A 16,358-nucleotide genomic window follows, 5' to 3' on the forward strand; every position below is an offset into this window, starting at 1 on the left:
ATCTATGATAAAAATTACAGACCTCTACATGCTTTGTAAGTAGGAAAAACTGCAAAATCGTCAGTGGATCAAATACTTGTTCTCCCCACTGTATAAGGGGGCCAGTAGCTCATGCCATCTTGGACCCATGATGGTCTCCTTCTTCTCCACAGATAAGTCCACAAGGTGAAACATACTGTGTAAATTGAAATTGAAAATGAATGTGCATAATTTATAATATTGAAAGTAAGACTCTCATAAGAGGACTAGCCCTGCTGACCAGCCAAACGCAAGCTGTGGTGTCGACTGTAACCGCTGACCCTCACTGATTCTGAATGTCCCACATTTAGCCCACTAGATTGTGTATTTGTGTCATGGTTATTTTTTTAGACATGTCTTACTTTTCCATGCTAGTTGGTGACATATGTATGCCCACAGGTGCATAGAATAACTTTTGTATACCTATTTGGGAGTTTCTGCCAAAGATTGTCAATTGTGTCAGAGAACCTAGAATACCAAAGTTTTAAAAAGTGCCACCAGCAGCCCTGTCAACTCTGTTGGTATTGAGGGTTCTTGCATCTTTGCATCAAGGTTGGATGGTGGAACCTCAGAATCGAAAACAGGGCTTTTAACGCAACTAATATTATTTCATATTCAAGAGCCCAATTCACCAAGTAGTCTTTGAAACGGTCAGTTTGACTTTCAACCTCATTGTCAACCATCTCCTCGACATCACCCTCATTATCAACGGTTCTCCTCAGCCTCATCAACCTCACCCTGACCTTCGCCTTCTCCTACACCTGCAGTGTCCATCAAAGCATCCACAAACAGTTCTTCCTCAAAGTCCTGGCCAACATTTCCTCTGCGCTCTCATTGGACATATAAAATGTCGAAGGAACAGCAGCATTTTCTACATTATGTGTAGACTGCTCTTTTTAAATAGAGTCAGAAATCTTGACACATTTGCGGTACACCTTCGCCAGATGTTTGAAGTCACACTATACTCTGAATACTTCTCAGTCATTTCTGGCTCACTTTGAGGGCTGCAGCTCTGAAACACATATTGCTGAACTGAATTTCTAAAGGGCAGCGATTTGCATTTACATGAATTCTTAGGAACCTTAATCATCTTTGTTGGCTGAATAGCTGCAGGAGGAAGAGCTGGGGTTGGAATTAGCTGGCAGGCTAGAGAGACAGAGAAGAGAGTTTTAGGTGTCGAAGTGACTGCATTAACATTCAAAAACTTGTCATTTTCAGGAAACAATCGCCTTGATTAATCAGAAGAGGTTGTTTAGCAATTTGCTGTAAGTTAATAACATCACAGACAACACAATCTGATTGCTGATTTGAAACGGGCCTTGAAACATGTTAGAAGTCCCGTAACGTTAACGTTGTCGTTTTATGTGTCGATATCTAACTCAGTCCTATAAATTAACGTTAGGCTACATTTAACCTGCCTTTTTACACTGGTAACTTAAGCAGAAGTAAAATCATTTTAACATACTTTTCTATGGAATATTATTACAAAAATTATCCAGTTACTTAATGTCCAAAGTGGATAAGAAATATAATTTACCATTGAAGTTTAACGTTGTTAACACAATCACGGCACGAGCTCAATCGCCACATCTTAGCCATACGTAATCCTGCCGAAGGCGGGACAGACTCGGGTCACATGACATCGGCTGAGTCTGACTCTCAGCCGAATGCCCCGACTCTCAGCCGGAATCGGCCCAGCTCCAATGTGCTAACTGGGAGTACAATATGGGTTTCAGTCGATAAACTAAAGTTAGCTAGCTAGGTGGCTTGCCGGAAACTTACTTAGCTAGGCACCATATTTGTCATCTGCCCTCTTGATGCTGGCATCTGCTGTAGCTGAGCTTCTAACGTTAGCTATCCCAAAAATGTCCAGTTGAAACATGTATGGTCGAATGTCACAATGTAGATAATAGAACATCAAAAAATACTCTCTGGTCGAATTCGTGTTGATGAGAGAAATCACTTGAAGCCATTGCGTCTGGTAAGTTCTTTCAGTTTTGCCCAGAGGATTTTGTTGTTAGTGGTGCCTCTTGGAGGAGTGCCGGAGGCTAGAACAGGAAGCACCACCCAACACAAGTTGTAGTCTTTCAGAGACTGGAAGAAAATATGTGTGCTTGTATATTTAGCAATGAATCCGCTGATAGGAACATCGCTGAAAGACGTCCAATGGCTCTATCGAACAAGGGCAAACATATCTACATGCACAAAAATGTATAGTATACAACTGTAGTTGGAAGTTTACAAACACTTAGGTTGGAGTCATTAAAACTTGTTTTTCAACCACTCCACAAATTTCTTGTTAACAAACTATAGTTTTGGCAAGTCGGTTAGGACATCTACTTTGTGCATGACACAAGTAATTTTTCCAACAATTGTTTATAGACCGATTATTTCACAATTCCAGTGTGCCAGACGTTTACATACAGTACACTAAGCTGACTGTGCCTTTTAACAGCTTGGAAATTTTCAGAAATGTATGTAATGGCTTTAGAAGCTTCTGATAGGCTAATTGACATCAATTGAGTCATTTGGAGGTGTACCTGTGGATGTATTTTAAGGCCTACCTTCAAACTCAGTGCCTCTTTGCTTGACATCATGGAAAAATCTAAAGAAATCAGCCAAGACCTCAGAGAAAAAATTGTAGACCTCCACAATTTCGGTTCATCCTTGGGAGCAATTTCAAAATGTCTGAAAGTACCACGTTCATCTGTACAAACAATAGTATGCAAGTATTAACACCACGGGATCGCTCAGGAAGGAGACGCGTTCTGTCTCCTAGAGATGAACGTACTTTGGTGGGAAAAGTGCAAATCAATCCCAGAACAACAGCAAAAGACCTTGTGAAGAAGCTGGAGGAAACAGATACAAAATTATCTATATCCACAGTAAAACGAGTCCTATATCGACATAACCTGAATGGCCGCTCAGCAAGGAAGAAGCAACTGCTCCAAAACTGCCATAAAAAAGCCAGACTACGGTTTGCAACTGCACATGGGGACAAAGATCATACTTTTTGGAGAAATGTCTGAAAAAGCTTGTGCGAGCAAGGAGGCCTACAAACCTGACTCAGTTACACCAGTTCCGACCGGAGGAATGGGCCAAAATTCACCCAACTTATTGTGGGAAGCTTGTGGAAGGCTACCTGAAATGTTTGACCCAAGTTAAACAATTTAGAGGCAATGCTACCAAATACTAATTGAGTGTATGTAAACTTCTGACCCACTGGGAATGTGATGAAAGAAATAAAAGCTGAAATAAATCAGACCATGCACATTCTTAAATAAAGTGTTGATCCTAACTGACCTAAGACAGGGAATTTTTAACCGGATTAAATGTCAGGAATTGTGAAAAACTGAGTTTAAATGTATTTGGCTAAGGTGTATGTAAACTTCTGACTTCAACTGTATTTTGTCCAAATCGTGCAGCCATATTCTGACATACTTCTGGAATCCTCCATTACTCAAATTGGAGCTACTGTGTAAATCAAATCACATTTTATTTGTCTCATGCGCCGAATACAACTTTACAGTGAAATGCTTACTTACAAGCCCTTAACCAACTATGCAGTTTTGAGAAAATACCAACAAAGAAAGTGTGAGATATGAATAACTAATAGTTAAAAAGCAGCTGTAAATAACAATGGCAGTTCAATCTGTGGGGGCACCGGTGTCGGGGTAATTGAGGTAATATGTACATGTGGGTAGAGTTATTAAAGTGACTATGCATAGATAATAACAGAGAGTAGCAGCAGCGGAAAGGGGGAGGGGGATTACAAATAGTCTGGGTAGTAATTTGATTAGCTGTTCATGAGTCTTTTGGCTTGGGGGGAAGAAGCTGTTTAGAAGCCTCTTGGACTTAGACTTGGCGCTCCGGTACCGCTTGCCGTGCGATAGCAGAAAGAACAGTCTATGACTAGGGTGGCTGGAGTCTTTTGACATTTTTTTTTGTCTGCGATTACTAATTAATTGCAGCATAATGCTACCTACAGCCATTTTATGTGGGAAGAAATTTAATGTTTTATTTTGTGAAGAAATGAAGGCAAAATTTTGATGAAGATGGATTCTGAGATAACTTTTCTCATTTTAGCATGTATGCTAAGCGAATACATGTTGTGTTTGTGTGTTCAGTGTGCGGGTGCGACTTGGCTCAGGGAGGTTTCTTCATGAAGAACGGGGACTACCTGTGCACGTTGGACTACCAGCGGCTCCATGGCACATGCTGCAATGGCTGTGGGAGCTTTGTAGAGGGAGAGGTGGTCACTGCTCTCGGCAAGACGTACCATCCGACCTGTTTCGTCTGCACAATCTGCAAGTAAGATCATTGTGCTACCACATGCACATGCATATACACACACAGACATACACATACTGTAGATGTATCTCTCTCTCTCACTCTTAGACGACCATTTCCTACTGGAGATCGTGTCACCTTTAATGGGAAAGACTGTCTCTGTCAACACTGCATCCACCCTATGTCCCCTACCCCCAAAGACATCAGCAGCTCCAGCAGTAAGTGTGTGTAGTGTTCGTGCATGCGTGCATCTGTGTGTGTCCATATGTGCATGTGTGTGTGTGGGTGTGGGTGAGTGAGGGGTGTCCAAATCATTTTTTAGGATCCCTTACCACAGGTATCATAAATTTCATCCGGCTGTGGTGAGTTTTTTTTCTCGTGGGATGATTGTTTCTTGTTAACATGATTTAGGTTGTCTCATTTATCAACCCTCCCTTTCCGTCATTGTAAATAAGAATTTGTTCTTAACACACTTGCCTAGTTAAATAAATCCTAAATAACATTTTTAAAATCCAATTGTTGGATATCTTCACTCTAGCTGGATTCCAATAGGAATTACACATCACTTTGCAAGCCAGCATAATGTGACTTGTAAACCAGGAGTTTCTGACCACTGTGTTAGGCTATAACTAGGCCCTCAAAGAAAGTCCATATGATTTATGTAATGTCATAAAGAGTTTAATTTTATAGGTTAATAAGGCTGGTGGAATAATTCATAGATGGTTCTAGGAAGTTATAATCTAATACACTCTTAATCTAAGAGTGTTTAACCTCTCTAACATTAGTCTATCCTAGACCGCTTCCTGTCACCCTGCCCAGACAGAGTGGGAGAGGTGTCCATAGTTCACTGGACAAATGGAACAACAATGGATGCACCCAAGTAAGGAAAATTATGTTGAAAAGGAATCTGTTTTATATGGATGTTGAAAAGACGCCTTATACGTACGTAAAAAATATGTATTTTCCAGGCATTAAAATCCGGTGCGTTTTAGGTGCTGAATGAAACATGAAAATACATATTTTTTGGTCATTGATTCTATGGCCAAATGTCAACCTGCTATACATGGTCAATTAAGTAAGATTATGTGACAATAATAATTTCCTTCTCATCTGAATAGTAAATAACACCATAAGAGAATACTGGAGCACAGATCCTATGTTTGCAACTCCCTTCTTTGTCACTCTCTTTTCCCTTCCTAGTTCTGCTGTGATGCCTGCATTTCGTAAACAATGCTACTGCCAACCTAAATGGCCAATTTTATACAAATCAATGTTCTTACCAGCATGACATCAGCATTTGGTCTGGTCTTTGTGCCATACAAAAACCTATGCATTTGACGAGTCCCTGATGTTATGGAAGTGTAGGCTAGCTTTCTCTCAGTACATTCCCTCCAAAATGCACAGGTTTGGGGTCAAGTTCTTTGTTATGTGCGACGTGAATACAGGATTTGTCTAGGACAATATAGTCTACACTGACATCCAGTCCATCACTGACATCCAACATTGTGAGGGGCTTGGGGTGTCCGGGTCCATGGTGTTGACCATGCTCGCTCCACTTCTTAGGAACGGACACACTTTGTACGTGGACAATCAGTACAGTCCCACACTCTTCCAGCATCTGCTCTTCAACTGCAGTGGCCTGGGGCACAGTCCGGTCAAACATGAAGGGGATGCCAGTATTTCGGAAGCAGGAAGATGAGGAGGTGGAGTTCAATGAGAACGGTCAACAGTTGGCAGTAAAATAGCATGACAAACAAGACGTCCATGTCCTCTGCATTGTCCATACAGCAACCCTGTCGGCCACAGGGAAGGTCAACCACCTGACGGGAGAGGGAAAGATCAAAGCAGACTGTGTACTGTAACCATAGGTACAAAAAGAACCTCATGACAGAGCTGCTGGAGGATTACTTGGAGGGTGGGAGTGCAGTTTTGGTTGTTCAATTACTATATGAATATTGAAATATGGGTTATGCATATTTATAATGAAATGACAGTTGTCAGTCTTTTCTTGCCGTTTTTCTTTCTTCTAGTAAAACTAGTTAGTTTGCTTCAACCACTACTACTACTTCAATTAAATGAACAACCATTACATATAGGTTCAAACAGTATGTTACTAGCATACAAAAGCTGGCCACAATCTTCGGCAAGAAAGATGTTCAGTGTATTTATGTGTGTGGTTTCTGAAAGTACAGAATAAAGAGGAATTATTAGTAATTACACAGAACAAAAAGATAAATGCAACATGCAACAATTTCTAAGATTTTACTGAGTTACAGTTCATATAAGGAAATCAGTCATTCGAAACTAATTCATTTGGCCCTAATCTATGGATTTCAGATGACTGGGAATACAGACATGCATTTGTTGGGTTCAGATACCTTAAAAAAAGGTACCGGTATGGATTAGAAAACCAGTCAATATCTGGTGTGGCCACCATTTGCCTCATGCAGCATGACACATCTCCTTCGCATAGGTTGATCAGGCAGTTGATTCTGTCCTGTGGAATGTTGTCCCACTTCTCTAAGTATCAGACCCTTTTTTCAATTTTCGACTAAAATGACATACCCAAATATAATTGCTCAGGACCTGAAGCTTATGCATATTTTTTATACGATTTGAAAGGAAACACTTTGGAGTTTGTGGAAATGTGAATTTAATGTGGGAGAAAAAAACACATTAGATCTGGTAAAAGATAATACAAAGAAAATAAACGTTTTTGTTATTACAATCATCTATTAAATGCAAGAGAAAGGCCATCATGTATTTTTCCAGCCCAGGCGCAATTTTGATTTTGGCCACTAGATGTGCAACATTTTAGACTGATCCAATTAACCATTGCAGATCTGTTCAAAATGTTGTATCGAGACTGCCTAAATGTGCCTAATTGATGTATTAATACATTTTCAAGTTCATAATTGTGCACTCTCCTCAAACAATAGTATGATATTCTTTCACTGTAATAGCTTCTGTAAATTGGAAAGTGTAGTTAGATTAACAGGAATTTAAGCTTCTGCCCATATCAGATATGTCTATGTCCTGGGATTTTATTTTACTTACAACCTCATGCTAATCACATTAGCCTACATTAACTCAACCGTCCTGCGGGGGTGGCACCAATCCCATAAAGGCTAATGGTTGTGCGAAGTTGCTGGGTATTGGCGGGAACTGGAACACACTGTCGTACACGGCGATCCAGAGCATCCCAAATATGCTGGCCATCTGGCCGGTACAGTAGAAACCGAGATTCTTCCCTGAAGTGCACACTTCTCTGGCATGCCAGTGGCCATAGAAGGTGAACATTTGTCCACTGAAGTCAATTACGATGCCGAACTGCAGTCAGGTCAAGACGCTGGTGAGGACGAGTATGCAGATGACCTTCCCTGGGACAGTTTCTGACAGCATGTGCAAAAATTATTTGGTTGTACAAACCCACAGTTTCACCAGATGTCTGGGTGGCTGGTCTTAGGTGAAGAAGCCAGATGTGTAGGTCCTGGCTGGCGTGGTTACACGTGCTCTATGGTTATGGAGGCCAGATGGCGTATCTGCCAAATGCTCTAAAATGACGTTGGAGGCGGCATATGGTAGAGAAATTCATTCAACATTCAATTATCTGGCGACATCTCCGGTGGATATTCCTGCAGTCAGCATGCCAATTACATGCTCCCTCGAAACTTGAGACATCTGTGGCATTGTGTTGTGTGACAAACTGAACATTTTAGAGTGGCCTTTTATTGTCCCCAGCACAAGGTGCACCTGTGTAATGATCATGCTGAAAATGGCACCGGGCAGATAGGGCTGCCTTGATCCTAGCTCTTAGGAAACTTTTCTTACAGAATTTTTGGGGTGTTACTACATACAGCCAGGATGAACTGTTGGATATCAGAGCGACGGTAACTCACCAGCATTGCAATCAGGAATAGGACTTTCCCAAATCGGATCCTTTGTTCGTACCCCACAGGGCAAATTAACTGATTCCAGAGGCTGACCCAAAACACCACCTGTGGAGGAGGTACTTGGGGTGGACTTCAAGTCTGACTCAGGAGGCACACACACCACCCACCGCTTCCGAGTATATTACTCGCTAATGTTCAGTGTCTGGATAATAAGGCAGAAGAGCTCAGGGCGTGTATTTCCTTCCAGAGAGACATCAGGAATTGTTTCATGGAAACGTGGCTCTCTCGGTATATACTGTCTGAGTCCGTACAGCCAGTTGGGTTCTCAGTTCATCGCGCAGACAAGAATAAATATCTCTCTGGGAAGTAGAAGGGCAGGGGTGTTTGTTTCATGATGAACTACTCATGGTGTGATTGTGATAACATTGTGATAACATACGGGAACTCAAGTCCTTTTGTTCACCCGACCTAGAATACCTCACAATCAAATGCCTACCGTATATATTCTCATCGGTAAAAGTCACAGCCGTGTATATTCCCCCTCAAGCCGATACCACAACGGCCCTCAAAGAACCTAACTGCACTTTATGCAAACTGGAAACCACATATCCTGAGGGCGCAATTATTGTAGCAAAGCAAATTTGACAAAAATGCGACTGAATTTCTATCGACAAAGACTGTAGTACAGTGCCTTGCAAAAGTATTCATCCCCCTTGACATTTTTCCTATTCCTGTGTTGCATTACAACCTGTAACTTAAATAGATTTTTATTTGGATTTCATGTAATGGACATACACAAAATAGTCCAAATTGGTGACGTAAAATTAAAAATATATTGTGTTAAATATTCTAAAAAATAAAAACGGAAAAGTGGTGCGTGCAAATGTATTCACCCCTTTGCTATGAAGCTCCTAAATACAATCTGGTGCAACCAATTACCTTCAGAAGTCACATAATTAGTTAAATAAAGTCCACCTGTGTGCAATCTAAGTGCCACATGATCTGTCACATGATCTCAGTAAAAATATACTCCAGTTCTGAAAGGCCCCAGAGTCTGCAACACCACTAAGCAAGGGGCACCACCAGGCAACTGGCACCATGAAGACCAACGAGCTCTCCAAACAGGTCAGGGACATAGTTGTGTAGAAGTACATATCAGGGTTGGGTTATAAAAAAATATCCAAAACTTTGAACATCCCACAGACCATTAACTTCTCTGGGATATGTGGGACCCATCTGGCCAACATCCAGTGAAAATGCAGAGCGCCAAATTCAAATAAATTACTATAAAAATTAAACTTTCATGAAATCACACATGCAATACACCAAATTAAAGCTACACTTGTTGTTAATCCAGCAAACAATGCTATTACCTGAGGACAGCACCCCAGCAAACAAACACAGACAATCATATTTCAACCCGGCAGGCACGACACATAACGAGGAAATAAAGATATAATTAATCCCTTACCTTTGACGAGCTTCTTCTGTTGGCACTCCAATATGTCCCATAAACATCACAAATGGTCCTCTTGTTCGATTAATTCCGTCGATATATATCCAAAATGTCCATTTATTTGGCGCGTTTGATCCAGAAAAACACCGGTTCCAACTCGCGCAACTTGACTACAAAATATCTCATAAGTTACCTGTAATCTTTGTCCAAACATTTCAAACAACTTTCCTAATACAACTTTAGGTATTTTTAAACAATCTATAAAATTTAAGACGGGATAAACTGCGTTCAGAACCGGGGGAAACAAAGTGTAGCGAGCTTTCAGGTCAGGCGCCTATAACAAAGAATATACTTCTCTCTACCCTCGTTCTGAACAGTGCTGCTTCTTCATTTCTCAAAGGAAAAACCTCAAACATGTTCTAAGGACTTGACATCCAGTGGAAGTGATAGGAACTGCAAAGCAAGTCCCTTAGAAATCTGGATTCCCAATCAAATCACATTGAAAAGAGAGTGACCTCAAAAAAAACCCAATCCTGAATAGTTTGTCCTCGGGGTTTGGCCTGCCAAATAAGTTATGTTATACTCACAGACATCATTCAAACTGTTTTAGAAACTTCAGAGTGTTTTCTATCCAAATCGACTAATAATATGCATATCTTAGCTTCTGGGCAGTTCCTACCACTTCCACTGGATGTCACCAGTCTTTAGAAATTGGTTGAGGTTATTCCTTTGTGTAATGAAGAAGTATGGCCATCTTAAATGAGGGTTACTTCATGTGTACTGTTTGATAGAGGCGCATGACCAGAAAGCATGCGTCAGATTGTTTTCTTCCTGTATTGAACACAGATCACCCCGTCTTCAATTTTATCGATTACTTACTTTAAGAAATACCTAAAGTTGTATTACAAAAGTAGTTTTGGCATGTTTTGGCAAAATTTACAGGTAACTTTTGAGATATTTTGTAGTCACGTTGCGCAAGTTGGAACAGGTGTTTATCTGAATCAAACGCGCCAAATAAATGGACATTTTGGATATATATATGGACGGAATTAATCGAACAAAGGACCATTTGTGATGTTTATGGGACGTATTGGAGTGCCAACAGAAGAAGCTCGTCAAAGGTAAGGCATGGTTTATATTTTTATTTCTGTGTTTTGTATCACGCCTGCAGGGTTGAAATATGTTTTCTCTCTTTTGTTTACGGAGGTGCTATCCTCAGATAATAGCATCGTTTGCTTTCACCGAAAAGCCTTTTTGAAATCTGACACGTTGGCTGGATTCACAACGTGTGTAGCTTTAATTTGGTATCTTACACGTGTGATTTCATGAAAGTTTGATTTTATAGGAAATTATTTGAATTTGGCGCTCTACATTTTCTCTGGCTTTTGGCCAAGTGGGACGCTACTGTCCCACATATCCCAGAGAGGTTTTAACCCTCCAGACGAGCTTCAATGCCATACAGCTCTCCTTCCGTGGCCTCCAACTGCTCTTAAATACAAGCAAAACTAAATGCATGCTTTTCAACCGATTACTGCCTGCACCTGCCCGCCTGTCCAGCAACACTACTCTGGACAGTTCTGACTTAGAATATGTGGACAATTACAAATACCTAGGTCTCTGGTTAGACTGTAAACTCTCCTTCCAGACTCACATCAAACATCTCCAATCCAAAGTTTAATCTAGAATTGGCTTCCTATTTCGTAGCAAAGCATCATTCACTCATGCTGCCAAACATACGCTCGTAAAACTGACTGTCCCACCGATCCTCGACTTCGGCGACGTCATCTACAAAATATCCTCTAATTCTCCATAAATTAGATATAATATATCACAGTGCCATCCGTTTTGTCACCAAAGCCCCATATTCTACCCACCATTGCGACCTGTACGCTCTCATCGGCTGGCCCTCGCTTCATACTCGTAGCTAAACCCACTGGCTCCAGGTCATCTACAAGACCCTGCTAGGTAAAGTTCCCCCTTATCTCAGCTCGCTGGTTACCATAGCAGCACCCACCTGTAGCACGCGCTCCAGCAGGTATCTCTCTCTGGTCACCCCCAAAATCAAATTCCTCCTTCGGCCGCCTCTCCTTCCAGTTCTCTGCTGCCAATGACTGGAACAAACTACAAAAATCTCTGAAACTGGAAACACTTATCTCCCTCCCTAGCTTTAAGCACCAGCTGTCAGAGCAGTTCACAGATTACTGCACCTGTACATAGCCCATCTATAATTTAGCCCAAACATCTGCCTCTTCCCCTACTGTATTTATTGATTTATTTTGCTCCTTTGCACCCCATTATTTCTTAATTATTTCTTAATTATTTCTTATTTCTACTTTGCACATTCTTTCACAGCAAATCTACCATTCCAGTGTTTTACTTTCTATATTGTATTTATTTCGCCACCATGGCATTTTTTTGGCTTTACCTCCCTTATCTCACCTCATTTGCTCACATTGCATATAGACTTATTTTTCTATTGCATTATTGACTGTATGTTTGTTTTACTCCATGTGTAACTCTGTGTTGTTGTATGTGTCGAACTGCTTTGCTTTATCTTGGCCAGGTCGCAATTGTAAATGCGAACTTGTTCTCAACTTGTCTACCTGGTTAAATAAAGGTGAAATAAAAAATTAAAAAATCTTGTACATAAGGTATATTATTTTGTTCTTTCTCTACTGGCATTGACACTTTTTGTTCTTGTTTTTAACGCTTTCTATTTTTGCTATTGCTACAACCTAAATATGCAGTAACCATTTCACTGTGCCATTTACAGCTTCTGTAGAGACCCATTCACTTAGCAAGATGTGGCTGTGGGGTGGCTATATCCTCTCTTCCACATGCCCCATCAAGTTAGCTAGGTGTATCTGGGTGGATTACAGCCATCTCATATAGCATTTCACTGTGCCATTTACAGCTTCTGTAGAGACCCATTCACTTAGCAAGATGTGGCTGTGGGGTGGCTATATCCTCTCTTCCACATGACCCATCAAGTTAGCCAGGTGTATCTGGGGGGATTATAGCCATCTCATATAGTATTTCATGAACATGTCTAGACAATAGTGACCATCCACTTCGAATAGATGTGGCTGGGGGGTGGTTATAACATTTCTTTCACATGACCAATCAATTTAGACAAGTGTGTCTGGGTAAGCCTCATCTATTTATTATAAAATATTTGTATCTGGACACTTTCTAATTTTGATATTGCTACTATGCAAATAACCATTTCACTGTACCTTTTACACCTACTGTATCATGTGACAAATAAACATATTTTATTAGATAGACTAGTTAAAGTGTATTTTTACCTGGAGTTTTTCCTTATTGTAGGCTACTATTTTCACCACTTTTAGTCTTTAAATCTTTGTTATTACTACACTACCTTAGTCACTCTGTTTAGCACATGGGCACAGAGACTGTTGGTCTGCTTGAAATGTAGGTATTACAGACTGGGTCAGGGAGATTTTGAAAATATCAATGAAAACACTTGCCAGCTGGTCAGTGCATGCTTTGAGTATGCGTCCTGGTAATCCGTCTGGCCCCGCAGCCTTGTGAATGTTTAACCTTTACATGTGTGAGTTCCAAATATCTCTATCGGTCGCCCCAGCGTGAGTTTTTTATGTATGTGATGGCAGAATGCATTCACTGTTCCAAAATGTGATTGTTACGCAACAGGACATTTAACCCACACTGCCCTCAAACCAAGGCATTCTGCCTGCTAATTATCAATAGGCTATATTTCAACTAGTCAATTTCAAATTCTTTTTTTAACAACAGTTTGAATTGAGGTGTGTTCCTCCTCCTCATTAATTCACATAGAAGTAGCCCATTTCACTATTACCACAATTTATTTTTATACTGAGCTTTACTGAGCTGGACAAACTTCTCTCTTTGACTAGAGCCCAAGCACTTCCCCAGTGTTTCCCCAGATCAAGTATGCAGAACTTTTTCCCCCTGGCACATTTTCCATCTGGTGCCTGCATTGCCTTCATTGTTGTTTTCCTTACTATCAATAACTTTGCATATGGGTGCATTCTTATCAAAGTAAGTGCCTTATGACATTATCATTATGTTGTTGTTTCTACTTTAGCACACCGTATGTATTTACTGTTTAATCACATTTTCAAGGACTGGTGACAAATCATGCATTCCGATTGTTTCATGGATTGTAATGGACAAATATAATGTGTGTAAAATACTTTTTGGAAGGTTGAACTGATTATGATGTGTGACCCCATGTTTGTTGACATCATACAATGTATTCTGGTTGTCACGTAAACATCCAAAGACGTTATAACAAAATGAGGTGAAGGGCTGGTTCACTCGACTGACTTAGATTGTAACTATCGTTACTCAGGTTTTCCAGCTCAGTCCCCCCATTCCAGTGGTTTCATTTCTATTTAGTGAATAAACTTCCCCTGTGTTTGCCCCTATTTATTGATAAATCCCTTCATAGTAATATATCATATCCCCCAACGATACCTTCCTCCATCTCTACCCCCCCCCCCCCCCCCATGGACTTGAAATTCCCCTCAAATTAAATGAACCCCCCCACAAACCCCACTAAAATGGTTACATCCAAATCTGGCAACCCTGTTTAGCTATCATGCTACGGTAAGGCTAGGAAGTAGACTTGTATTTGGGGTGATGATCTGTGAGGTGATAACATTTTATTTGCTTTGTGATTTGTCAAAAACTGTAAATGACTTATTAAGTCATGTGCTCCGGTTCTTGAATATACTGTAACACGTACGTTGAAGATTTGTAATATGCTGAAAAGTGGCCAAACTAAATTCAGATTTTTCAGGCAATGGGTGCAGCCATCTTTGACTTTTTTATTAGCATTTTATAGTGAATGGCATTCTGGGATCAGGGAGTTTTTGCTTGTCAAATATAAACATGGCTGCCATCATAAAGAATTAGCTGTTAGATTAGCTGACAAGCATCTCTTTTCAAAACAATATACATCTCTCCCTTGTGGTCACGAGAGATCAAATCAAATTCTATTGGTCACATACACATGGTTATCAGATGTTATTGCGAGTGTAGCGAAATGCTTATGCTTCTAAACTCAGCAAAAAAAGGTCCTCTCACTGTCAACTGCATTTATTTTCAGCAAACTTGTGTAAATATTTGTATGAACATAGTGAGATTTAACAACTGAGACAAACTGAACAAGTTCCACAGACATGTGACTAACAGAAATGGAATAATGTGTCCCTGAACAAAGGAGGGGGGGTCAAAATCAGAAGTAACAGTCTATCTTGTGTGGCCACCAGCTGCATTAAACACTGCAGTGCATCTTCTCATGGACCAGATGTTCCACTTGCTGTGAGATGTTACCCCACTCTTCCACCAAGGCACCTGCAAGTTCCTGGACATTTCTGGGGGGAATGGCCCTAGCCCTCACCCTCTGATCCAACAGGTCCCAGACGTGCTCAATGGGATTGAGATCCGGGCTCTTCGCTGGCCATGGCAGTACACTGACATTCCTGTCTTGCAGGAAATCACGCACAGAACGAGCAGTATGGCAGGTGGCATGTCAGGATGAGCCTCCAGGAAGGGTACTACATGTGGGAGGAGGATGTCTCCCCTGTAACGCGCAGCATTGAGATTGTCTGCACTGACAACAAGATTGCCTGCACGGACAATCATCCAATGAATGTGACACATCGCCCCAGACCACCCACCTCCAAATCAATCCTGCTCCAGAGTACATGCCTCGGTGTAACACTCATTCCTTCAACGATAAACGCGAATCCGACCATCACCCCTGGTGAGACAAAACCACGACTCGTCAGCAAAGAGCACTTTTTGCCAGTCCTGTCTGGTCCAGCGACTGTGGGTTTGTGCCCATAGGTGACGTTGTTGCCGGTGATGTCTGGTGAGGACCTGTCTTACAACAGGCCTACAAACCCTTAGTCCAGCCTCAGTCTATTGCGGACAGTCTGACCATTGATGGAGGGATTGCGCATTCCTGGTGTAACATGGGCAGTTGTTGTTGCCCTCCTGTACCTGCCCCACAGATGTGATGTTCGGATGTACCGATCCTGTGCAGGTGTTGTTACACGTGGTCTGCCACTGCGAGGACGATCAGCTGTCCATCCTGTCTCCCTGTAGCTCTGTCTTAGGCGTCTCACAGTACGGACATTGCAATTTATTGCCCTGGCCACATCTGCAGTCCTCATGCCTCCTTGCAGCATGCCTAAGGCACGTTCACGCAGATGAGCAGGGACCCTGGGCATCTTTCTTTTGGTGTTTTTTCAGAGTCAGTGGAAAGGCCTCTTTAGTATCCTAAGTCTTCATAACTGTGACCTTAATTGCCTACCGTCTGTAAGCTGTTAGTGTCTTAACGACCGTTCCACAGGTGCATGTTCATTAATTGTTTATGGTTCATTTAACAAGCATGGGAAAAGTGTTTAAACCCTTTACAATAAAGATTTGTGAAGTTATTTAGATTTTTATCAATTATCTGTGAAAGACAGGGTCCTGAAAAAGGGATGGTTCTTCTATGTTGTTATTACTGTCACGTGTGCTTCCTCTCTGACCTCTAGGTCACCAAGCTGCTCATTAGGACACACACCTGTCACCATCATTACGCGCACCTGCGTGTCATCAGACTCACCCGGACTCCATCACTTCCCTGATTACATTTCGATTCCTTCCTCAGGCGTTATTTTTCGTGTTTTGTATTATGTTGC

General features: G+C 41.3%; 1 protein-coding gene across 1 annotated transcript in view; it reads left to right on the top strand.

Annotated features, from left to right (window-relative positions):
• Positions 1 to 16,358, top strand: part of ablim1b (actin binding LIM protein 1b) — an 88,143-nt gene that overhangs the window by 28,167 nt on the left and 43,618 nt on the right. Inside the window, exons 3-4 of the mRNA XM_020460265.2 lie at positions 4,146 to 4,329; positions 4,417 to 4,526. Of these exons, the coding sequence (XP_020315854.2) occupies positions 4,146 to 4,329; positions 4,417 to 4,526 (294 nt within the window). The remainder of the gene's footprint in view (positions 1 to 4,145; positions 4,330 to 4,416; positions 4,527 to 16,358) is intronic.

This window comes from Oncorhynchus kisutch, linkage group LG25, assembly GCF_002021735.2.
Source record: "Oncorhynchus kisutch isolate 150728-3 linkage group LG25, Okis_V2, whole genome shotgun sequence".
NCBI lineage: Eukaryota > Metazoa > Chordata > Actinopteri > Salmoniformes > Salmonidae > Oncorhynchus > Oncorhynchus kisutch.